Source organism: Schistocerca gregaria, chromosome 3 (genome assembly GCF_023897955.1).
Source record: "Schistocerca gregaria isolate iqSchGreg1 chromosome 3, iqSchGreg1.2, whole genome shotgun sequence".
Taxonomy (NCBI): domain Eukaryota; kingdom Metazoa; phylum Arthropoda; class Insecta; order Orthoptera; family Acrididae; genus Schistocerca; species Schistocerca gregaria.
Window position 1 is genome coordinate 632,449,399 of NC_064922.1, and position 27,104 is coordinate 632,476,502.

The 27,104-nt window shown below is 41.9% G+C and overlaps 1 protein-coding gene across 1 annotated transcript in view; it reads left to right on the forward strand.

Moving 5' to 3' along the window:
• LOC126355537 (dipeptidase 1-like) overlaps positions 1-27,104 on the forward strand; it is a 399,494-nt gene that overhangs the window by 328,218 nt on the left and 44,172 nt on the right. The window contains exons 8-9 of the mRNA XM_050005883.1: positions 18,149-18,233; positions 21,289-21,364. Of these exons, the coding sequence (XP_049861840.1) occupies positions 18,149-18,233; positions 21,289-21,364 (161 nt within the window). The remainder of the gene's footprint in view (positions 1-18,148; positions 18,234-21,288; positions 21,365-27,104) is intronic.

The window sequence follows — 27,104 nt, forward strand, 5'->3', positions numbered from 1 at the left end:
GAAAAATTATGAATTCATACCTTTTTACCACACGGTGTGGTTTTTCTGATGTGTTTCTACAGTGACAGTTTTGTTTCAGAGTCTGTCATCTGCTGCCACTTACACGTTAAAGTAGAAAATTGTTTAAGCTAAAATTACGATTTGAACATTGTTATGGCTATGCCTGAAATTAATTAACTCTCTCTCTGTGTGTGTGTGTGTGTGTGTGTGTGTGTGTGTGTGTGCTTATTTACATCACGTACCTTTTCTTTTTTCTCATCCTCATCAATGTCAGACACTATATATTGAGCTGACACTGTCACTATCACAGTCACTGTTACACTGTTTGCCCTCTGTAAAAACGTACATGGCGGATAGTGGAACATTGGAAGGTGTCAAAAGAAGATGGCTGATGGTGGAACAGTTAAAGGTGTTCCTGGCGGTTTTTCTGAATCTTTCAGAGGTGTCTGTTCATTTTGTGTGTGTGTGTGTGTGTGTGTGTGTGTGTGTGTGTGTGTGTGCGTGCGTGAGAGAGAAGAGCGAGAGAGAGAGAGAGAGATAGAGAGAGAAAGAGAGAGAACGGGTCTGAGGATTTTTCATTACTATTATTACAAGTAACTTTTTTTGGTGTGAGTTGTGTGTGAAAGGGGAGGGAGGGAGGGAGGAGAAAGAGAGAGAGAGAGAGAGAGAGAGAGATAGTGACAGTTGGTTTGATTATTTTCGCGCGCGCGCGCGCGCGCGTGTGTGTGTGTGTGTGTGTGTGTGAGTGAGTGAGTGCGTGTGTGTGTGGGACGGTGGGTGAGTGGGTGGTTGTTTGGGTGCAGGGGGGTGAGAGCTCAATAGGTTGGTCTTGTCTAATAATTCTTTGAAGGCAGAGAAAAGAGTTCCATTGCAGAGAGCTGTGTATTCATGTATCACTTCTTTTCCTTCCACTATGGCTTTTTGTATCTAATAATTTTCTTCAATTATTAGTTTTTGTGTGTGTGTGTGGGGCGGGGGGGGGGGGGGGGGGGGGCTGTTGCTGCATTTGAGAATTTACAAATCAGTATTGATGTCTGCTGAGTTATGTTTCTTGTCCATAAGGTGTTCAGAACATTTGGAATGCCAGCTGTTACTTTCCAATGCTCTTCTGTGCTCTGTGTATCTGGTATTAAAGTGTCTGCTTGTTGCCCTATATAAACTGATTTGGAGTCCTGACCTGTTAGTTGGTGAATACCAGATGTGTTGTGTTTGTCTGTGCTTGTGTTGGTTTTCGTCAGTTTTCTCTGTGTTGAGTTGTGTGCCCTGTAGGCTATTTTTCCCCTTGTTTTTTGAGTATGTTGATAATTCTGTGGTGAGATTGAACCACTTGTTTGTCATTGTGGGTCTTTCTTCTTCATGTGTGTTCATATGTGTGTTGTGTGTCCTTTTTAATTTTGTTTTAATTTTGTGGTTTTATTTTTTTCAAATAGCTGTAATTACGATTTATACACTAATAGTTACGTGTATACAAACAGTGAACAGCACACTATATCTTTAGCAGCCATATAATAAAAGCCCACTGAAGATGCTGCAACTGCAGTGAAACATGTTTGGGTTAAAACACTAAATTGCTAAAGGCGGACCCTGTCCACAAACATACGTATTGTTGAAGCAAACAAGAAAAGAAGAACTTCAACCGCAAGATGATTATAAGGACAACACAACTCATAAAGGTGAAATTAATTTAGCAACCAATTTGAATGGGAGCGGCTGGTTTTTCACTAAGTAAATACGTTGTCCATGCAATGCTCGGGTTAACCAGTTGTTGTCTTTCATAGAGCTACAAACAACCAAATAAGAAATTCGAACGCAGAGTGATTCATACCGACAGCAATTTTGATGACAATCTGACAGCAGCGCTTATTAAAATCCGTGCACGAGAGAACGTTAATATACCACGATGCTATCAGTTTTATCAGCACAGTCCAATACACAGAGTGGTTATAGTTAAACTTCCGCTACCACGGCTAATAGAGACGGGAAACTATTTACTGTACTCGGCCGGTGTGACCGAGCGGTTCTGGGCTCTTCAATCTGGAACCGCACGACCACTGCGGTTGCAGGTTCGAATCCTGCTTCGGGCATGGATCTGTGTGATGTCCTTAGGTTAGATAGGTTCAAGTAGCTCTAAGATCTAGGGGACTGATAACCTCAGATTTTAAGTCCCGTAGTGCTCAGAGTAATTTGAACCATTTTTTAGGAAAGATGTGCGGACTGTGTGGTGTCGGATCTGCGTTACTACTAATGTTATTGATATGGCTTGCTGTTAGGCGGTGGTACCAGTGCTGCCTTGTAGTGCTGAAAAGTTAGCATCAGCCTGTTTACAGTAGCATGCAGTGAACATGGGTCAGGGCAAGGTGAGCAGGGCTTTACTAGTAAAGCTGTTTTGCCGAAACGACATCAATAGTGGTGCTGCTCTTCACGAATGCAGACGCGTTAAAGGAATACGGAGAGGTACTCTTTCCACACTGGTGTTGAAGAATATGATTCGGAAATTCGAATTAACTGAACATTAGGGAATTGCACCCGGGAAAAGCCGACTACCAGTTGGGACACAGTTTGTTGAAGAGCTTATGGCTGACAAAGCTGAGCATTCTGAGCACAAGGTTCGATTTTGGAGCAATCCGTGAGGTGTGTCACGTCAGCTGAACAATCCACGGTCAGCCGTTCGAAAACTGCTGCCAGCCACTGTAAAATTGTTTGTATAGTGCGGTTCCACAATTTCATGGGTGTAGCATCCAGTCACACTGAACATTTCTAACGTCGTACGTAAACGTGGTACGCAATTAACGAATTTTACACTCTCATATGAAAATTAAATTTTGTTTCTTTTTTGTTACTGGTTTATTCGTTGCTTCCCTTCGGCATGTCATTGCAAATATTTCCACAAAGTTTCATTCTATTACTATCACTCGTTTTACGTAGTAGCCTTTTCTAGTAGCGGAAGTTCAATTATAATCGTCCTGTATTTTATTAACGACAGAGTGAGAGGTAATGCTCTAAACACCAGGGTGAGTGCAGCAATCAGATTCAGTTTGGTGAAGCTCGCGTACTGGCGAAACTCAGGTGATCAGTCCGGAACCGCGCGACTGCTACGGTCGCAGGTTCGAATCCTGCCTCGGGCATGGATGTGTGTGATGTCCTTAGGTTCAAATAGTTCTAAGCTCTAGGGGACTGATGACCACAGATGTTAAGTCCCATAGTGCTCAGAGCCATTTGAACTGGCGAAACAGCCTCTTACTTTCAGAAGGAAGATTAGAGACGCAATTGAAATAGCCATGCGACCCGCCAATATGAACAGAGAAGACGGGTTCCGACTTCCGACTTCTAGCCTGCCAACAACAACAGCGTTACCGAACAACAGCTCACGTGAAGCAATATAGACCGGCACGAGGGAGACGCAGCGGCGGCAAGCACATAGAGTACTGACGTACCTCAGCCGGCACCAGAAATCAGGAAAACAACTCCACGTCACGCCGATTTCCACCAATCACAAGCGGTAACGCAAACAGCAATCAAAACGTCGGGTTTCCACCAATGAAAAGAAATAAAAAAACCACCAATAAAGACTTCTACCATCCCTCCCGTTCATCACTAACAACCACGGCTGCAGATATATAAGAAACAAAGTTTTCTCATTCAGCAGTAAATAAAAACAATCTAAAGGGACCGAGACGTCGGTAGTTATACATATTGACAATGCGGTCACAAGCCCAGAAAAATTTTATTGAATGTAAAAGGGACGTTTGTGTAAATTTTAAGTCACTGTTTTGTGAATCTTACGATCATAAAATGAATAATTAAATCTTTTTTCTTTGCCTGGCATTCTTACAACAGTGCTTACATTCCTGTAAAGATATAAATTTAGATTGAACTACATAACGTATACAAAAGTATTTTTTCCTTCATTACTGCCAAGGGAAAAGTTAAATGTTAACAAAACAGCCGACTAAGTGTATTGTGTAACAGCGCAGTCAGTGAAGACCAAAATGGGTCGAACGTTGAAGATAATTCGATTAGTAGAACATATTGTACAGTAGTAGGTTGGCAGGGTGTGAACTACATACTTTTGTCATCCTGACGGGTGGCAAATGAGTATGGGGGAGGGTTTGAAGGTCACTTCAGAACGTTTTTAATAATTCAAAAAATATCATCTCTAGCGAAAACGTATCGCACTACAAAATTAAACAGCATCAACTTTCCCACAAGCAAGGTCCTATTCAGTTTTTCTCTAGCACTAATAGTCAACGTGAAAAGAGTGAGAGAATACTAAAAATCGCACTTGGTGTGTATATATCTTAACTCAGACACTTTTTTAACCAATTTGAGGTAGTTTCCCAATAAGATAGACCACAAGTGGAGTATATCAAATTATTCGCCTCGAGTTCATCTATATTGCAGTGGTACGTAGAAACAGTTACCATTTGCCCTCTGTATTTCATCTTCCGATTTGAAAATAAAATCTCAAATTCAAAAGCCCAATAAATGTTTACATGCTATTGAATGAGTTGTTACTTTTTATCCTTTGACATGCGTTTGCATTCAGAATATACTGTTGATGATTATGTGAGTCACACAAGCAGCTGTCATCAGCCATGACTTGCACAAATGGGATTACAATGCCACAGCTCCCTATGTCTCAACAGCTGATCCCATGTGATGCGCTACCCCGATCACCAGCCAATCCCATTTGTGATGCATTCCTGATCGCCAGCCAATCCCACATTACGTGTGATCCCCATCGCCAGCTGATCCAGCATGCCAAGCAATCCCAATCGCCAGCTGATTTCACGCACAACACAGATCCCAATCACTGGCCGATCCCACAATCCGGCCAATCCCAACCGCTGCCCAGTCACAAAGTGTGGATAACAAACCAACTTTGGAGTCAGTCTGATCTGTGTGATCTTGGTTCAGCCACTGATTCAGATTTCAGTCCTCTTCCTTGCTCAGTGCCTCTGCATATGAGTTTGACTTCATTGGCCGTTGTTCTCATTGTTGCGGTCTTCTGTCCACAGACAGGTTTGAAACTGTGCAAGACTCTTCATCTCTGAGTAACTACAGCAACCTACATCTTTCTGAATCTGCTTAGTGTATTCATGTTTCCCTCTACAATTTTTACCCGTCACGCTTCCCTCCGACACTAAATTGTTGATCCCTTAATGCCTCCGAATGTGTCTTTCCGACCAGCCCCTTCTTCTAGTCAAGTTATGCCACAGTTTCCTCTTCTCCCAAATTCTGTTTAGTACCTTCTCGTTACTAACGTGATCTACCCATCTAATCTTCAGCATTCTTCCGTAGCCCCACATTTCGAAAGTATCTAGTCTCTTCTTGTGTAAACTATTTATCGTACACGTTTCACTGCCATAAATGGCTGCACTCCAAACAAATACTTTCAGAAAAGACTTCCTGACACTTAAATCTGTGCTCTATATTAACAAATTTCTCTTCATTAGAAACTTATTTCTAGCCTTATACAGTCTACATTGTATATCATCTGTTCTTCGACTATCATCAGTTATTTTGCTAGCCAAATAGCAAAAGTCATCTACTACTTTAAGTGTCCATTTCCTAATGTAATTCTCTCACCAATATCTGATTTAATTGTCCTTGTTCCGCTTTTGTTTATGTTCATCTCATATACACCTTTCAAGACACTGTCCTCTCTGTTCCACTGCTCTTCCAGGAGCTTTGGTGTTTCTAACAAAATTACGATGTCATCGGCGAACCTCAAAGTTTTTATTTCTTCTCCACGGATTTTAATTCACTACAAATATTTCTTTTGTTTCCTTTACTGGTTCGTCAATACACAGACTGAATAACATCGGGGATAAGCTACAACACTGTCTCACTCCCATCTCAACCACAGCTTTCCTTTCACGCCTTTCGACTCTTATTACTGCCATCTGGTTTCTGCACAAATTGAAAGGAGCCTTTGGCTCCCTGTGCTTTACTCCTGCCACCTTCAGAATTTAAAAGAAAGTATTCCAGTCAACATTGTCAAAAGCTTCCTCTAGGTCTACGAATGCTATAAAAGTAGGTTTGCCTTCCCTCAATCTATCTCCTAAGATATGTCGTAGAGTCACTACTGCCTCGCGTGTACCAAAATTTCTACGGAATCCAAACTGGTCTTACCTGAGGTCAGCTGCTAGTAGTTTTTCCATTCGTCTGTAAGGAATTCGTGTTAGTATTTTGCAGCTGTGGCTAGTTAAAGTTATAGTTCGGTAATTTCCACAACTGTCAACACCTGCTTTCTTTGAGATTGGAATAACTATATTCTTCTTGTAATGTGACGGTATTTCGCCTGCCTGTCTCGTACATCTTGCTAACAATATGGTAGACTGTTGCCATGTCTGGCTTTTCCACGGCTGTCAGTAGTTCTAATGGAACGTTGTCTGTGTTCCCACTTATATATTTCAGTGCTCTTCACGCAGTATTGTATCTTCCATTTTATCTTCATCTACGTTCTCTTCCATTTCCATAATATTTCCCTCAGGTACATCGTCCTTCCATAGACCCTCTGTATACTCTTTACACCTTCCTTATTTCCCTTCTTTTTCTTAGAACTGGGTTTACATCTGATCTCTTGATATTTATACAAGTGGTTCTCTTTTATCCAAAGGTCTCTTTAATTTTCCTGTAGATAGTATCTATCTTACCCCTAGTGATATATGCCTCTACATCCTTACATTTGACCTCTAGCCATCCCTGATTAGCCATTTTGCACATCCTGAGGATTTCATTTTTGATACGTTTGTACTCCTTTCCAGTGCTTCATTTATTGCATTACTATATTTCCTCCTTTCATCTATTAAATTCAGTATCTGTTCTGTTACACAATGATTTGTACTTGCCGCCGTCGTTTTACCTACTTGATCCTCTGGTGCCTTTACTATTTCATCTTTCAGAGCTACCCATTCATCGTCTACTGTATTTCTTTGCCCTGTTCTTGTCAATCGTTCTATAATTGTATCTCTGCAACTCTTTGCAACATCGGGTTCTTTCTGTTTATCCAGGTCCTATATCCTTGAATTCCTATTCTTTAGCAGTTTCAAAGTTTCAATCTACTGTTCAAAACCAATAATTTATCGTCAGAGTCCATATCTGCCCCTGGAAATACAATTTAAAATCTGGTTCCTAAATCTCTCACTTACCGTTATATAATGTATCTGAAACCTTTCAGTGTCTGCAGGCCTCTTCCACATGAACAATCTTCTCTCATGATTCTCAAACGAAGTGTTAGTTAAAATTAAGTTATACTCTGTGCAGAATTCCACCAGTCGGCTTCATATTTAATTCCTTACCCACTTTCCCTATTCACCTACTACTTTTCATTTTCTTCTTTTTCCTACTATCGAACTCCTTTCCCCCACGACTAGTAAATTTTCGTCTCCCTTACCTATCTCGATAATATCTTTTGTCGCGTCATACATTCGTTAAATCTCTTCATGTGTGGAGCTCGTTGGCACTTGTACATTACTGGTCATTAAAATTTCTACACCAAGAGGAAATTCAGATGATAAATGGGTAATATTTGGACAAATATATTTTACTAGAACTGACATGTGATCATATTTTCACGCAATTTGGGTGCATAGATCCCGAGAAATCAGTATCCAGAACGACCACCTCTGGCCGTAATAACGGCCTTGATTCGCCTCAGCATCGAGTCAAACCGAGCTTGGATGGCGTGTACAGGTACAGCTGCCCATGCAGCTTCAACACGATACCACAGTTCATCAAGAGTAGTGACTGGCGTTTTGTGACCACCATAGATCAGACATTTTCAATTGGTGAGAGATCTGGAGAATGTGCTGGCCAGGGCAGCAATAGAACATTTTCTGTATTCAGAAAGGATCTCGGCCAACGCGAGCAGCAATGTCGCGATACGACAAACCGCAGTCGCGATAGGCTACAATGCGACCTTTATCAAAGTCGGAAACATGATGGTATGCATTTTCCTCCTTACACGCGGCATCACAACAACGTTTCACCAGGCAACGCCGGTCACCTGCTGTTTGCGTATGAGAAATCGGTTGGAAACTTTCCCCATATCAGCACGTTGTAGGTGTCGCCACCGTCGCCAACCTTATGTGAATACTTTGAAAAGCTAATCATTTGCATAACACAGCATCTTCTTCCTGTCGGTTAAATTTTGCTTCTGTAGCATGTCATCATCGTGGTGTAGAAATTTTAAAGGCCAGTAGTGTAGTTTTACTACTTTGTTACGAGTGGGCTTTGTTCCTAACTTGGCTCTAATAATGCGTTCGCTAAGCTGTTCGTAGTAGCTTAACCGCGCTCCTATTTTGTTATTCATTGTTAAAACTAATCCTACATTACCCTTACTTGATTTTTTGTTAATAACACTGTATTCACCTGACCAGAAGTTTTATTCGTCCTGCCAACGATCTTCACTAATTCCCACTATATTTAAATTTAACCTAGGTATATTCGGTTTTAAATTTTGTGACGTATCTGCCCTATTAAGGGATCTGACATTCCACGCTCCGATCCGTAGAGCGCCAGTTCCCTTTCTCCAGTTAACGATGTCCTCCTGAGTAGTCCCCACCTGGATATCGGAAGGGGAGATTATTTTATCTCTTGAATATTTTATCCAAGAGGACGCCTTCATCAATTAACAATACAGTAAAGCTGAATGCCACCGGAAAAATTTACGGCTGTAGGTTTCCCTTGCGTTCACCCGTTCGAAGTACCAGCACAGCAAGGTCGTTTTGGTTAATGTTACAAATCTAGGTTAGTCATTCATGCAGCCTGTTGCTCCTGCAACTACGGGAAACACTCTATCCCTCTCCAGGAATCACACGTTTGTTTGTCTTCTCAACAGATACCCCTCCATTTTGGTTGCACCTACGGTACGGCTATCTCATCACTGACGTACGAAAGCCTCCCCACTAACGACAAGGTCCGTGTTTCATGGGGGGGGAGGGGGGTATGTTGTTATTTATCATAATAAGAGTATGTATTCACATGATTATTTTTACATGTAGAACAGCGAACTCACACACACACACACACACACACACACACATATATATATATATATATATATATATATATATATATATATATATATATATATATATATATATATATGACAGTTCTGAGAGGTCTTTTCCTCTGTATGTATTAATAATTTGCCTGTTACATCCTTTTTGTTGTAAGTATTAATCTTTCACCCTTTCCTTCATCTTTCTCAAAGACTTATGTCCAACAGGTAATAATTCATCAATAATTTAACTATTCTGCCAATGTCCAATCTTTTGGTATAGTCCATTCAGTAGTTCGTGTATTCCTTAATCTCCTCATTCAAGTTTTTTCACTCTCTGTTCTCTGATATCAGCACACATACTCCTGTCAGAGACTGTATATCCATATCTTAGTCTTAGGAGTCACGTCTCCTAAGCTTGAGTTCTTTATTCACTACTCTTTTTGTCTTCTTACTGCCACGGTACTATTTCAAATGTCATAATTGGTTGTGATATAATTTTGTAAAACATGGCTGAATTATCGTTTCATACTTCAACTCTGAAGGTTCTACACATTTTTGTGGTAATATAATTAAATCGTTATACTTACTGTGTATGTCATGTGCTGTCATCAAAGACATAATATTTCCTGTGATACTGAATTAGTTTCTGCTTCCTGTTTTCTGATCATTTATGATTATTTCTATGGTGACTGGTTTCTGGCTATGAAAGACAACTTCTGTGGTCCTTCGAGGTACAAACAGACTACATTCCTTTGCAATTGTGGATAAATATTGCCAGGTGTCCAGTGAGTGTTCTCCAGGATGTCATGTGTAGTGATGGTCGCACTAGACAGATATTTATCTGAGGCATATATGAATAGAAACTGCGATTCATTAAACTGCTGGGAAACCAAAACAATTGCCGGTCCCAATGTTACAACAACTGTTTTCGAAAGTATTATGTAACCCAGTTATGTCTATGCACCAAGAACTAGCTTACATTTAGTCACAAACTATTATCGCATCAACCAACAGGAATCTTTCTCGAAAATCTCGCGTCATCTCTTTTTTATTCCAATTTTAGTTTTTGGATTGAGTATCAGACCGACAGCAAGGTTATTGAGTTTAAAGCTGAGGGACGACTGTTAACTATTAAATGAAGCATTATTCAAGCATGTAGTCAAGGACACGCAACGTGATCCATTGTAATAGTCACCATTGTAATGTGACTATTAAGATAGAAATAGTTCCATAAAAAATGTAGTCGGTCACCTCCTCAGACTACGTTTGCTTTCATTCACACTGGCGACCTCCGCACATTGCGGGGACATTACGCCGAACACTGGAATTCCATTAGGTCGTGACATTTGGAATTTTACGAGGAGTTGTCCTCTCTTTGTGTCATAAAAATAAATAAAATCATTTTTACGGTGACATTTATGTGACGCCTGCGTTAAACTTTCCAGTATTTCGCCTGCTAATGTATGGTAATGAAAGACGACACAGTGATGTGACTAATAATAAACTTTCATACAAGAAAGAAGTGTACCGTACGAGGTTTTATGAAAAACCACAAAAATATATTTAAGTTCATACAAAATTAATTATAACTCTCTATTGCAAAACAAATTACACTTTCTGCAAATGACAACCTTTCTAAGGAGATGAGATTGCCAAAAGGCTGCATTCATTTTGGAGAAGCAATACAGTTAACTGTTTGGTCTTTCAGTGTCAGAAGTGTTGGAAAAGTGACGATGATCTCTACACGTTCATTTGAACAACTAAAAATTTACAAAGCCAAACGTAACCAAATGAATAATGTGTGCAAATAATTATAAGGCACACGTGTCTGTAATATTCGTAGTATTGTACTGACACATATAAGCCCTGCAAACATTAAAACCGTTTACACCTAAATTTCCTGCGAAGGGTATCTTCCTTACAACCAAAAATTGTTCATAGAATCCCTTTCATTTCCTGAATGAATTATAATGATGAATAATCCATTTAATGATGGTATTACATGTTTTCCATAATTTAGTATTTTGCTTACCCAGGATACCTAACAGAAAGCTGTCAAAGGTCAAAGGGAAGCATTAACCACGACGATAAGGATGAAACTATAACAGTCAGTGATGTGTCCATTCAAAATAAATTCAACACTGGATACAACCGTAGATTAGTGGCTAGTAAAATTATCATAAACTCCGAACACCAAACGTTAAAACTGTTTGAAACAAAGAAATCTGCGTACTGAACAATGACGTGAGGTAAGTCAGCAGCCTGAATCAATAGTACCATAAAGACTCAACCAGACAAGTGATAATGAAATAACTGGTACAGAAGGAATCACAGACCATAACGAAAGTGGACCAATACTAAAGCCCCACTGAAAAAGCGATGAGAATTCAAAACTCAAACGATGTAGGTAAAATATCTTAATTCATGAGTATCAGAAGAAAATCGAAGATTAAAATATTTTCAACGAAAATCTATAAAGAAAACTTTAGTAAAGCAGAATATCTGAAAAAACCGGTAAAACAGACATTAAAGGTAGATAGGATATAATCAGCAGCAATGTAAAACAACAGGCGCATAATGGAAAGAGGAAAACATTTTCCGGTACACCTGCAATATCTAACGCAGCCCAAACACAACACTGGCAGAAAAACAGCAGGTGTACCTATTATACTAAGAGATTTTTCAGTCAAAGATAGAAGTGCTATGGAGCAGGAGAGGAAAGACAGAACTGAATGGCATGTCATCGTGTTTGATATACTTGAGCTATGGGAAGTGATATATCAGTGAGACAAGTAAAGAAATTTGAGCGTCTTGCAGCTATGCAAAGATCAGAGTCATCGTACGAAACAGCACGCTCTGTTGCCAACATGTCGGGTGAGAACCTTGACAAAGGAGCCATCTCGGCCCTTAATAAAGTTTAGAATTTTGCTCCTACACCACGTATTATACCCATCGTGGATCTTACCAGTGGAGTAGAACAGGCGGTGCGGCATCTTGCACAGGACGACGCCGACAAAGTGAGACTTGTTTTCAGGCGCTTTTTGGTCTCAGCTAAGCCTCCCAGATCTAATATCAGTAGAGAGGAGAGAGAGGGGCTCCATTTACTTCGGAAGGATGAAGATCTTGTCATATTACCGTGGTCCTTTATACTACCGGACATCATAGTAAAATGACATCAGTGTTGGAGGACAGTACGTATAAATGTCTTAAACGGGACACAACTTTGACGTACAGCAGAAAACCATGAAGTAACTGAAGAATTCCGGGCTGCCAGACGATGTCACAAAAAATCTCGGAGTCCGAGCTCCTAGACCGCCCAGGCTGTACAGACTACAGAAGAAACACAAAGATAATGTTCCCATGAGACCTATTGTCAGTGCAATTGGTTCTCATACTTGTAAGCTGGACAAATACCTAACAAAGTTGATGACTCCTATAGACGGCCAATGTGAACATTACATCATACACTCCCAGATGTTAATTGGGAAATTCAGACAGATTAGAGTTGGTCCAAATGACATTTTAGTCAGCCTGGATGTGGTATCGCTCCTCACAAAATTTTTTGTGGAGGACCCTTTGAAAATGATGGCGGAAAATTATAAAGTTGGGCCGGCACTCGATGACGACTACCTACTTCTTGTATCGTAACAAACTTTATGAAATCACGGACGGTATGGCGATGAGCTCTCCATTGTCCCCATCACTGGCTAACATGTTTGTGGAGAGTTTTGAGGAACGTGCATTAAATTCGCCCCCCTCCGTCCATCCTTATTTTATCGTTACGTTGACGATACATTTATAATGTGGACACACGGCGCAGAAGATCTCGAACAATTCATAGAACACATGAACAGCATACATTCGAACATCCAGTTCACTGCTGAGATAGAGAAGGAGGGAGACTGCCTTTCTTATATGTTTTAGTACAACGAGAGTCGGAAGGGCGTCTTGGCCACTCTGTATAACGTAAGACGACGCATAGCGATTTGTACCTGAATGCACAGAGTTTCCATAATCCTGCTCAGAAGAGAGCCGTTTTGAACACGTTTGTATGTAGAGGAAAAACTATTTCTGACGAGGGCCACTTAAAGTCCGAGTTTAACCATCTGAAGTACGTGTTGCGAAAGAATGGCTATGGTGCACGCGATATAAAGGCAGCGTTCTCCAAAACAAGGAAACGTAAAATGCTGCACACTCAAACGGTGAACCACCGATTGGTCTTCTTCCTTTTTGTGGCGCGATTTCCAGCAAAATAGGAAGAGTGCTGCGCAGACGAGGTATAAGGCCGATTCTTCGTCCTCCTAAGAAAATTAAGGAGATGATGCGCCCTGTTAAGAACAATCTCGGCCTCAGCGTCCTTGGAGTTTATAATATATCCTGCGAGTGTGGAAGCAAATATATAAGTCAGACGATTCGTACCGGTTCCGACCGATGTGCAGAACACCAACGCCATATTAAAAATAGAGAACTGGTGAAATCGGCAATTGCGGATCACAGCCTCACGAACAAACATAAAATATTGTTCAATGCTACAAAAATTCTGTCCCATGCCTCCGCGTAATGGGATTCGTTATTAAGGAGGCTGTTGAAATAAGAATGGGCCAAAATACAGTACTGCCCATTAAAATTACTACACCACGAAGATGACGTACTACAGACGCAAAATTTAACCGACAGGAATAAGATGCTGTGATATGCAAAAGATTAGTTTTTCAGAGCATTCACACAAGTTTAGCGCCGGTAGCGACACCTACAACGTGATCACATTAGGAAAGTTTCCAACCGATTTATCATACACAAACAGCAGTTGACCGGCGTTGCCTGAGGAAACGTTGTTGTGATGCCTCCTGTAAGGAGGAGAAATGCGTACCATCACGTTTCCGACTTTGATACAGGTCGGATTTTAGCCTATCGTAAATGCGGTTTATCGTATCGCGACATTGCTGCTCGCGTTGGTCGAGATCCAATGTCTCTTAGCGGAATGTGGAATCGGTGAGTTCAGGAGGGTAATACGGAACGCCGTGCTGAATCCCAACGGCCTCGCATCACTTGCAGTCGAGGTGACAGGCATCTTATCCGCATGGCTGTAACGGATCGTGCAGCCACTTCTCGATCCCTGAGTCAACAGATGGGGACGTTTGCAAGACAACAACCATCTACACAAACAGTTCGACGATGTTTGCAGCAGCGTGGACTATCAGCTCGGAGACCATGGCTGCGATTACCCTTGACGCTGCATCACAGAGAGGAGCGCCTGCGACGGTATATTCAACGACGAACCTGGATGCGCGAATGGCAAAACGTCATTTTTTCAGATGAATCCACGTTCTGTTTACAGCATCAAGATGGTCGCTTCCGTGTTTGGCGACATCGCGGTGAACGCACATTGGAAGCGTGTACTCGTCATCGCCATACTGGCGTATCTCCCGGCATGATGCTATGGGGTGCCATTAGTTACACGTCTCGGTCACCTCTTGTTCGCATTGAAGGCACTTTGAACAGTGGATGTTACATTTCAGATGTGTTACGACCCGTGGCTCTACCCTTCCTTCAATCCTTGCGAAACCCTACATTTCAGCAGGATAATGCACGACCGCATGTTGCAGGTCCTTTACGTGCCTTTCTGGATACAGAAAATGTTCTATTGCTACCCTGGCCAGCACATTCTCCAGATCTCTCACCAATTGAAAATGCCTGGTTAATGGTGGCCGATAAACTGGCTCTTCACAATACACCAGTCACGTCTCTTGATGAACCGTGGTATCGTGTTGAAGCTGCATGGGCAGCTGTACCTGTACACGCCATCCAAGCTCTGTTTGACTCAAGTCCCAGGCGTATGAAGCCCGTTATTACGGCCAGAGGTGTTTGTTCTGGGTACTGATTTTTTAGGATCTATGCACCTAAATAGCGTGAAAATGTAATCACATGTCAGTTCTAGTATAATATATTTGTCCAATGCATACCCGTTTATCATCTGCATTTCTTCTTGGTTTAACAATTTTAATGGCCAGTAGTGTAACTTTAACTGCGATAGCGGACACCATCTGAGCTGTGTATGAAAACGAGCGTTTGATGCAAAGAAGCAGCAGTGACGTTCTCTCCAAGGTTTAGTTCCAACGAAAGCAGTGGCGCGACCGGTGCACACAGTGACATCGTCTGCGACAGCAGTACGTAATCGTTGAGCAATCATAAGCCGACCAATCAGAGGCCGTTCATGGGCTTTTTTTTTTAATAGAAGGCTACCACAGCAGCAGTGAAGACAGTCAGCTTCTGACGATGACTATCGAGGTAACCGTCGAAAGCTCGAAATTTTATCCAGAACTGACACGGCAAGACTACCGAGAGTGTCTTACATGTAAATCCCGTCGCGAAAAACTTCGTTCCCATGATACAGTAGCATCTTCACAAAAGCTTGCAGGACGGTCATATACCATCAATTGGAAAATAGCCATATAACGCTGGAACATTTATGACGTACGGAACTTCCATCTCATTAGCTTGTGCATAACAAACTGTTCACGAAGATCCTAACGAGAGACAGCACAGGTGTCTTGGCTACAGTTTATCTAGTAAATGACGTATCGTTCCACTGTGGATTCAACACGATAGGCCGCTTCCATTCAGCCGAACTAATGAGCGTGGAACGCTACTTTACTCGTCCTCTTCGAATGCGAAAAAGTATTTGATTCAGTCAGTTACACAGGAGTTATGAAAACCCTAACTGAGCTAGGGACAGAACACACACAATTTTAAATTATACAAAGGGACATAACAGTGAAACGTGGTACCAAAACTGTAATGCCTGGACTATGGGCCAGGGGAGAAAAGACATTTGATAGCGTGAAGCTTATTCTGTATCCTGTCCAGCTTCGGCCGAGTTTACTTGCCGAGTGAAATATGGCAGGGTTTGAGCTGAAGAATTCCTCAGTCATGTCGGCTTAGTCGATGGGTCCCATGGTTATTGTGAAAGGTCGCATTACTGTCAAGGATTACACTACCATTTTCGTTGATCAGTTCTATCCCATGGTACAATGTTCGTTCTCCAGTGGCGATGCTGTGTTCCAAAACGACAGTGCTCATCTTCAGATATCTCGCACCATCCAGAAATGGTTTTGCGAGTGCGAGAATGAAATTTCTCATCTACCCTGCACACCACAATTACGAGATCTCAACATTTTTGAAGATTTGCTTCCTTTCGAGCAGGGTTGTGTGGTCACTATCCACCACCATCATCTTCAGCTGACGTTTGTGACTATTTTGCTGGTAGAACAGTATGAGATGCAAAATGTCCATGAGAACCATACAGGACCTGTATTAATACCTTCTGAGACGACTGAAAGCTCTTTTGAATGGTAGAGGTTTCCCTACACCATATTAGGCTTGTTAACGCGTTTCTTTTCTTTTTTTTTCTTTAAGGCATCAATCCTCTGACTACTTTAATTCGGCCAGCCACAAATTCCTCTTCTGCACCAACCTCTTCATTCCTTCTTCCTCAGGCATTTGCTGGATTTGTTCTGATCACTGTCTTCTCCTTCCCTGATGTCTTAACACATGTTTTACGATCCTGCCCTTCATATTGTCAGAGTTTTCAGTATACTGTATTTGTATGTGTGGTATCTCGGGAACTAGAGTGAATCTGTGAGGAATGAGAATAATGGACAGAGGATACTACGTATGTAGTGTGTGTCAAGTTGGCAATTTGGTTTGAAAGGGAAGCGCGATCGAATACCCGAAGCTGTTAATGGGACAGTTGGCACAAAGCGGGCAATCCCTGTTCGACTCCAGGCCCAACACGACTTTTCACTTTTCGCCACTGAATTTATTTCAGTGCCCATTGCGACTAATGTCGGAATTTTAGTTTCGGTCATGTGTATATACGGCTGCAAGATAAAAAATTAATGGTGTCAGTCTTTTCGGACATGACCGAAAGAACAATATGTGCAGTCCACTGATCGCTGAGTAGGTCACTGAGGGAAAAGTTACTGCCTGGGTTCATGCTGACTTTGTTATTGCAATATCACCGTACGGGACACTGCCATCATTAGATGTTTTGGAATGTCATGCTATACCTAGACATGAAGATACATGTTGGAGTGGTAGCTATAGTAAGTAGACTTTTGTATCTATAAGCAAAATCAAGGTCCGCGGTATCTGATTATGACAATGTGCAAAACGCGTATAACTGGAATAACAAAGTGAACTTGTATCCAGTGAACGACTTTTGCTCAGCGACCTGTTCAGAATTTTCGAACTGCGCGTTATTGTCCAACATCTTAACATACCTCATTCGTGACTTCATGTCGTAGCTACATTCGGAAGAAACAGATTCCACACACAAAACGGAGCTTTATTTTCGACATCATATCCGTAGACCCAAGTTCCATCACCTGTTGTGACCCTTTTCACTAGCTTTCTGGCATTGGTGACTTCATCTAACTACTCCTGGGAAGTCACATTTGCCGCTGTATCTGTTCTAATTTCATCAATTATGAAAAATATTGTACTTTTGCAAGTTTCATATCGAAAACATAGGAAAAACGGTCATGGAATGTGCCATCTGAAATCGTACATCTTCATGGCCTTCTTTGATTGATTAGACTGTTGTCCATAATCATTTCTTCCAGTTTGTCCAACGATTACATGAGCTGATGAAGTCTTCGAAAGGATAGGTCGCTCATCATATTCAAAGTCTACAGCCTCCTCCTAAAAGTCTATACTAGTCATAACCTCTTTATTGACTCATAGCAGGCTCATCAAAAGCGACATTTAACGTTTCTAAAATTTGGATGCACTTTATGGTATTTCTAATGTTAAATTTAATGCAAACTGTCTGATTCACTTGTGTATAAAATAGATAGTTGCCAGCACTATCAAAAAGCGTGCACTCTTTTTGAAGGCTTATAACTGATCAGATAGCTGGTATGGCTCACACTGTACAGGTACTTTTGAGACATGTTTTCCGACACTGTAACGAAAAATTTGCTCGAATCAGACTAATACATACGAGGAATTACAAAATTTCCATTGATTTGTGGAACACTTCGTATGTATTTTTGACAACAGAAGAATGAGACAACGCTGTTTACAGAGTACTATAGAAGTGTATGTACTGAGAACTGTTTGTTTCTGCCCCGGCAGGCGACGAACGGCGGAGTGGTGATGCTGAGCCTGTACCCGTATTTCATCACCTGCAGCGCAGTCGCCAACATCACTGACGTCATAGGTGAGAAATGAGTTTATAACTCTGGGGCTCATCCCGGCCAATACTGCTAATGAATTTTGTCCCTTCACTCTTCATTAGTCTGCCTTCAAAACTGCCACCCAATTTTTTTCAGATGAGGTAGCTTTTCAAATATGGATACTGGTCGAGCAGTTCTCTAATAAGATCGTGAATAATTAGAGACACGTATGAGGTACACGGTACAAAAGTTCATACATAATCTGGTCTTAAGGGGGGCGGACAGAAGTAGATGGCGAAAGGATACAGTAATTACGAAATTTAACGGTGGTAGTTTTACTTCCACAAATACAGGGTGAAGAAACATTGGCACATGCTGGCTGTAGAGCGTGATTCCTTGCATACTAGCAATCCAAAAATATCTCAACCTGAATTTCACCCTGTGCGTATTTTTAGTGACAATTGGACGTTAAAAGTGTCTGTTTGGCAGCATTTCAAGCACATTTATGGCAAGTACCTTTATTCAAGATTATTGGCCTCTTGCTCAGAATGCAACAGATGAAGTAGCAGTAGAAAAATACCGATAAATGATGAGACTATGTGATGCTTACAGTTGATATGCTCTACCTAGGATGATTCTGAAATGAGTATTAAAGGAAAGGGTCAGGCGTAACAGACCAAAAACGAGATTAAAATTATTAATTTTGCAGCAAAGGTGAAAAATGTTGAAAGTTGAGTGTAAAGAATAGGTGAAGATGAAGTGTGGCATGAGAAACTTGTGAACACTTAAAGGCCAAATACGCCCTTGGAAACGGAATAACAAAAATATCTTACATTAAAGTATTAATATGCACAAATCAGACGTAATTTGTACAAGATATGCTACAATAGCTAATAATGTTTAAGGAACCGTACACCATATGATAGAAACAGAAATTGGAAAATAAGAAAAACGTACTCCTACGTTCCAGGAACATAATCCCTTGCTTACTCTGTCACCAGCGGCAAGACACTGAAATGACTCGGTAACGCAGTTTTATAATGTCGGAATTGAACGTAAGTGCCTAAAACGTGATAACTGTCTTGCCTTTCAGCCACTTAGACGTCCGGTTTCTACAGAAAATATACAGAAATTATAACCGTGTTACAGACTATTTTCTGCAATCAGTGTGCAAGGAACCACGTGTGGAATATTGCGAATATTGTTCAACACAATCTACATCGGAAATGACCCATTTCATCAAAATCCTGTTTTGGGGGTTTGAATAGGACTAGAGATCAACTTACTTCCATTTATTTTGCTTCTAACAAGAAATAAAATGACAATTCCCGAAATATCTCTGTACTGGCAGTGGAAGAATAAAACCAAGAACTTAACACCTAATACGTATAAGTATGTCCTAGACCTAACAGAAGGCTATTAAATATGAAGGGCTTATTTCAATAGTGGTACGAGTGCATTACCTCCACTATAACTCTTCTGAAATTAATGATTCAAACAAACAGAAAGAAAGGTTAATCTCTAGCAAGAAACCATATGCTTGAATATTTCTGGTATCTCAACTGCCGATTTCTCAGCGCTCATTTAACTTTAGGACTCTGTATCTCAATATGAACAAAAATGGACTTGTACCTCTATTGAAATAAGCCCTTGATATAAAATATGAACTAACTAAAAAGAAACTAGTTTCATGTTTTCTCGCTTATTTTTGCGTAACGCTGTTCACAAGCACATAAGGTGCGTCAGTAAAGTTCAGTGAATGGTCTCAGAAAATAATATACCTTTACTGGCACTTAAACTAATCACCATTTGATACAATATACTTCCGACATGAGCTGTGAAGCTTTAGGAAACTGTTAGCAAACTCATCTTGTGGAATTGTTCAACCACCATCGTCACGTGTTGTTGAACATCCGCATCATTACAAGAGATGAGACATCAATAGTCAGTGTTTTCGTCGTCTTCCCCGCCTCCCTTCGGTTGAAATTCGTGAGACAGCCAGTCTTTGTTGTCAAGAAAAACGATTAACATCGTCTTGATCTTCAATTTTGTCTCTTGACTTTTCTTGGGACGCGGGTAAGACGATGAACACCACGCCGCTGACTGCCACTTGGTCTCCGCCTCGTATTGGTAACATCAGGTCCAGCCTCCACTACTGATGTTGACCTAATTTCCAGATGTGTCTTGCATTTGCACGATATAATTCTCAATAGTAACCTAATGTGCATGACTTATTAACATTTACATTGTAATTTACATATGAAGCTGGGGTATTACGGAACTGTCAGCAGAGTCTGAACTGTTCGTTAAGTCGTGCGAATTAATTTTCTATATAATCTTCCAGTTTTTTTTCCTTCAATAATTATCTTATGTTGCACATTACAAAAACAGTGCTTTGTTGGAAATAAAAACGTTGGTTCTAGAATTACCAGTTAAAACTCGAGAATTGCTGCGTTATGTAGTTGGTAATGATTGCCGAGATGGAATCTTTACTGAATAATGTAATGATGTAGAAGGAAGTTCCGTTTCTATTGCTCTTTTGTTCTAAGAATGACAGAGGGTGATGCAGCCGATGTGATTATTTCCTTAAAAACTTTAGACCGTCGCATGATTTCTACCGACAGAGCCGTTATCACCTTATCACCAAGCGTTGTTTCCCGATATGCTGATAGAGTATCCACGTGCTTTTCTTGCACACAAGGATGACTAGTTACATTTAATTTGCAGAATTCGTCGCACGACTATGTTTTCCCTGAAGCTGACAGTTTTCTTTCTGTCCTGTTGTTTATATCGAAAATAGTACTTACGATGAATAAGAATGTAAAATTCAGTGAATAAGAACGCGTCATGTGTCAGCGATCATGATATTAAGTTTTCACAATCCATGACTCATTCTTCTTGGAAAAACATTTATTTGGGTTTGCTATTGTTGTGGAATAACGCAGAAAGAAATTGCTTCCATCGATAATGGAAAATATCAACATTTCTTGAAGGCGTTACAGGAGAAAGGCGTACGCAATCACCCCCAAAAAGCGTACATACATGTTGCAAACCTCTGTTTGCAGAGACTGCATACAGGTGCGTGCCCTTCTGTTTCAGCGCACATCAACCACGTGCGTGACGTCGCTGGGGTGGACCACGTGGGCCTGGGTGCTGGTTTTGACGGCATCAGCCAGTGAGTATTGCTGAAACGACTGTTGCCACTAGAAATTAACGCAGCTCGCACGTTATGTTTAGATAGTTTTAGTGTAAAACGGAACGTCGTTGAGTTCGAAAACAAACTGCTAAGTGCAAAATCTAAGCGACAATTTCATTTAAAAAATTCTTTACGTGTTGAATTACTGGATATTTAGAAGACTATCAGTTAATACCTTTTGTGACTTTGCAGTGCTTCCTCTAAAGCAGATGCCAAGGGAAATTTCTTTCATTATGTATCCATGTATGTGGGCCGCGTACCTTGAGAATGTGCTAAAATATTTTACACAGTGTATCACATAAAAGAGGACGAACACTATCACATTATAACAGTGGTTTCAGACCTTTCTGAGTCCGGTATCCATGGGTGCTATCAGATATTAGCTGGTGCCCACCACCATTATCAGAATTAACGTGTAACTAATCTTTAAAATGGAAATGAATTTTCTTTGAACTTTCAATTTTAAAGGACGAAAGGTTTACTACATTTTCTGCAGTAGGTTTTTTTATCAGAACACACACTAATTGGTTAGTGAGGCAAATTGTACTGTATATTTCTAAGAACCTTTTATTATATAATGAAGAAGCAATTTTCCGCACTTCGAGAATGCTACCTACAATTCCTTTTCAGGCAAGAAAGTTTGCACCAATTGTCTCCCTACTGGCAATTGCTTCACGCACATTCTCATTCCCCATTTAAAATCAACCAAATTAGAATGTCTGCACTACTCTTAGGCCTACTGTTTGTAAATCACTTGATTGCATACTCTTTACTTCTGAACTGGCATGAGGTGGAGGAATTCAGACTAGCAGTACTTTGTGAACTATTAGTGTCACTTCTACGACTATTGTTAGAATTTTTACTACCAATAAACTCCGAGAAGGCTTTGGAAGGCCCAACAGTAACTATGGACCGTCGTTTCCTCCCCAGCAGACAGGCGCAACTGGATGCGGGTATGGCGGTGCATGTGGTCAGCCTACCGCTCTCACGGACGTTATCAGTTTTCGTGACCAGAACCGCTATTTCACAGTCAAGTAGCTTCTAGTACCTCAGTTGACTTTACAACTGCTGAGTATAGCCCGATTGCCAACAGCGTTCGGCAAATCCAGACGGTCACCCATCCAAGTGCTAAGCAAGCAAGATATCGCCTAACTTCGGTGATCTGACGAGAACCGGTGTTACCACTGCTGCAGGCCGTTGGCAAACACTACCACCATCACTACCACTACAACTACAACTACCACTACCACCATTACATCACTGCTACTACTACTCTTACTACTACACTACTGGCCATTAAAATCGCTACACCAAGCAAAAATGCAGATGATAAACGGTTATTCATTGGATAAATATATTATACTAATACTGACATGTGATTACATTTTCACGCAATTTGGGAGCATAGATCATGAGAAATCAGTACCCAGAACAACCACCTCTGTCGGTAATAACGGCCTTGATACGCCTGGGCATTGAGTCAAACAGAGCTTGGATGGCGTGTACAGGTACAGCTGCCCATGCAGCTTCATCACGATACCACAGTTCATCAAGAGTAGTGACTGGCGTATTGTGACGAACCAGTTGCTCGTCCACCATTGACCAGACGTTTTCAATAGGTGAGAGATCTGGAGAATGTGCTGGCCAGGGCAGCAGTCGGACGTTTTCTGTATTCAGAAAGGTCCGTACAGCAACTGCAAAATGTGGTCGTGCATTATCCTGCTGAAATGTAGGGTTTCGCAGAGGTCGGCTCTAGGCTCTGAGCACTATGGGACTCAACTGTTGTGGTCATCAGTCCCCTAGAACTTAGAACTACTTAAACCTAACTAACCTAAGGACGTAACACACATCCACGCCCGAGGCAGGATTCGAACCTGCGACCGTAACAGTCGCGCGGTTCCGGACTGAGCGCCTAGAACCGCTAGACCACCGCGGCCGGCACTCCGTCATATCCATTTAATGTATCACAGAGAACGTAGACTTTAGTATAGCTTGAAAACTGGCAATCGTTTGTTCTATATTTGTAAAACAGTTCCTCCAACAAAGACAGAAGACATTTCAGTCTGAGGTCTTGTAAAGTAGATGGTATCAATGGGTTCTGCTCTAAGCTCATTCTTTTCCTATATAGAGTGTCCCAGAAATGTTACAACAAATTTCTAGGGGTTGTAAAGAGTGCCTTGATGAAAAAATCGAGAATACGAAACTGTGGTCGGAAACCTCATCCAACGACACTACATGGTTTCCGATATCTACCTAGAATTTACTTTTGTCTTCGAATCCTCAATTTTGTATAAAGGAGGAAAATAAATTGCAGATGGAAACCTGTGACCGAAACCGTCATCCAGCAAGGCAACAGGGTGTTTCCTTCGTAGGAGACAAGGTCTGTCTACGAAGTAGCTAGCTTCATCTTCTCCACTGGCAGTCGTGGGAATCAGTGGCGATCACTGAATAACAAACAATATTGCGAGACGTTCCTTCTGTGGTCCGCCAGCATATGAAGTCACGTTTGGTACCGGAGGGACCTAGTGGTATGTGCTGGTGGCTATAACTTCCTCTTTAGCGTCCTTGGATAACATTTCCGGACTTGGGTTACTATCCTCTATTAGCTCCTCAAGGCCCATCTACAAACCCTCGAAGTTTGTCAGTTTGTCGCAAAATTTCTCGGACACCCTTCATAGCAATGATCTCCCTCTAAATATGACAAATTATCTCTTTGCGGATGACCTTGTTTGTCGTGCAAGAGATATAATGTATTATAAATTATCTAGCTAATAGGATAGTCAGTAAAATCAGAAAGTGGTTTTCAGAGGACAGATTAACGTCTAACTGCAACAAAACGCAATTCATAGATTCTGACACGAAACTGATGCAAAAGCTAAATTTATTCTCTCTGTGGTCAGTCAGTCAGTGTAATCGAAATTCTTAGGAGTAAAGTAAATGAAAAGCTTTCACGGAGAACTGAATACTACTATTTACACAGTAAGAATTATCGCCACTCTCTCCCTTACATTCAAAAGAGGAAAGACCTCACTTACTTCCACTCTGTATATAAGTTTTGGGGCAACTCGGAGCACTCACCAAAAATGGTGTATGTTCAGGAAAGAGCGGTTGCAGTGTCATACTGTGTCTGCTTGATCATTTCTTGTAGACTATTGTTATCGCCTCTATGAAATGTAAACCTACCATCACTGTACATATAAACGATCGTGGAATTTGTGGTTGACAATGTATATCAATTCAGACGAGGCTTCAATGTTAATTCTGAGAACACTAGGTGGAAATACGATTTGTACGTACAACTATTTCTAGATCTACAGCTACATATACATACACATTCCGCAAGCCACCATACGCTGCATGGCGGAAGGTACAAGCACTATTATCAGTCACTTCCTTTCCCGTTCTACTCGCAAACAGAGCGAGGGAAAAAGGGCTACCTATATGCGTCTGTATGAGCTCTAATTTCTTTTATTTTCGTGGTACTGAGGCGAAATGTGTGTTGGCGTCAGTCGAATCGTTCTGCAGTCAGCTAGAAATTCCGGTTCTCTAAATTTTGTCAATAGTCTTCCACGAAAAGAACGTCGTATTTCGTTCAGGGATTCCCATTTGAGCTCTGGAAGCATCTCTGTAGTAGAATGAGATTTTCACTCTGCAGTGGAGCTTGCGCTGATGTGAAACTTCCTGGCAGATTAAAACTGTGTGCTGGACCGAAACTCGAACTCGGGACCTTTGCCTCTGCAAGTTTCGTAGGAGAGCTTCTGTGAAGTTTGGAAAGTGGGAGACAAGGTACTGGCGGAAGTAAAGCTTAAGGACGGGGCGTGAGTCGTGCTTGGGTAGCTCAGATGGTAGAGCACTTGCCCGCGAATGCCAGAGTTCCTGTGTTCGTGTCTCGGTCCGGCACAAAGTTTTAATCTGCCAGGAAGTTTCATATCAGCCGACGCTCCGCTGCAGAGTGAAAATATCATTGTGGAAACGTCCCACAGGCTATGGCTAACCATGTCTCCCAATACCCTTTCTTCTAGGAGTGCTAGTTCTGCAAGGTTCGCAGGAGAGTTCTGTGAAGTGTGGAAAGAAGGAGACGAGGTACTGACGGAAGTAAAGCTGTGAGGACGGGTCATAAGTCGTGCTTGGGTAGCTCAGATGGTAGAGCACTTGCCCGCGAAAAGCAAAGGTCCTGAGTTCGAGTCTCGGTCCGGTACACTGGTTTAATCTGCCAGTAAGTTTCATCTCTGTAGTACTTGCGTGTTGTTCGAACCTACCGGTAACAAATCTAGTAGCCCGCCTGTGAACTGCATCGATTTCATCTTTTAATCCGACCTAATGCGCATCCCAAACACTCGAGGAGAACTCAAGAATGGGTTGTGTTAATGTCGTACATGCAGTCTCCTGTACAGACGAACTGTATTCCTCTAAAATTCTGCCAATACACCGAAGTCTACTATTCGCCGTCCCTACCTCAATCGTACTCGATCTAATTCCTATCGCTTTGCAACGTTACGCCAAGTTATTTAGTAGACGTAACTGTGCCAAACAGGCATACAGCCATTGTCTGTTGTTTTACTACATTTGGATCTAGCTGCCAACAAGTAGAAATGTTGTCTAAGTCATCTTGTATCTTTCCATAGTCAATCAACGACGACACCTTCCCGTACACCACATCATGATCAGGAATCAGCCGCAGATCGTTATTTACCCTGTCAGTCAGATCATTTATGTACACTCCTGGAAATTGAAATAAGAACACCGTGAATTCATTGTCCCAGGAAGGAGAAACTTTATTGACACATTCCTGTGGTCAGATACATCACATGATCACACTAACAGAACCACAGGCACATAGACACAGGCAACAGAGCATGCACAATGTGGGCACTAGTACAGTGTATATCCACCTTTCGCAGCAATGCAGGCTGCTATTCTCCCATGGAGACGATCGTAGAGATGCTGGATGTAGTCCTGTGGAACGGCTTGCCATGCCATTTCCACCTGGCACCTCAGCTGGACCAGCGTTCGTGCTGGACGTGCAGGCCGCGTGAGACGACGCTTCATCCAGTCCCAAACATACTCAATGGGGGACAGATCCGGAGATCTTGCTGGCCAGGGTAGTTGACTTACACATTCTAGAGCACGTTGGGTGGCACGGGATACATGCGGACGTGCATGGTCCTGTTGGAACAGCAAGTTCCCTTGCCGGTCTAGGAATGGTAGAACGATGGGTTCGATGACGGTTTGGATGTACCGTGCACTATTCAGTGTCCCCTCGACGATCACCAGAGGTGTACGGCCAGTGTAGGAGATCGCTCCCCACACCATGATGCCGGCTGTTGGCCCTGTGTGCCTCGGTCGTATGCAGTCCCGATTGTGGCGCTCACCTGCACGGCGCCAAACACGCATACGACCATCATTGTCACCAAGGCAGAAGCGACTCTCATCGCTGAAGACGACACGTCTCCATTCGTCCCTCCATTCACGCCTGTCGCGACACCACTGGAGGCAGGCTGCACGATGTTGGGGCGTGAGCGGAAGACGACCTAACGGTGTGCGGGACCGTAGCCCAGCTTCATGGAGACGGTTGCGAATGGTCCACGCCGATACCCCAGGAGCAACAGTGTCCCTAATTTGCTGGGAAGTGGCGGTGCGGTCCCCTACGGCACTGCGTAGGATCCTACGGTCTTGGCGTGCATCCGTGCGTCGCTGCGGTCCGGTCCCAGGTCGACGG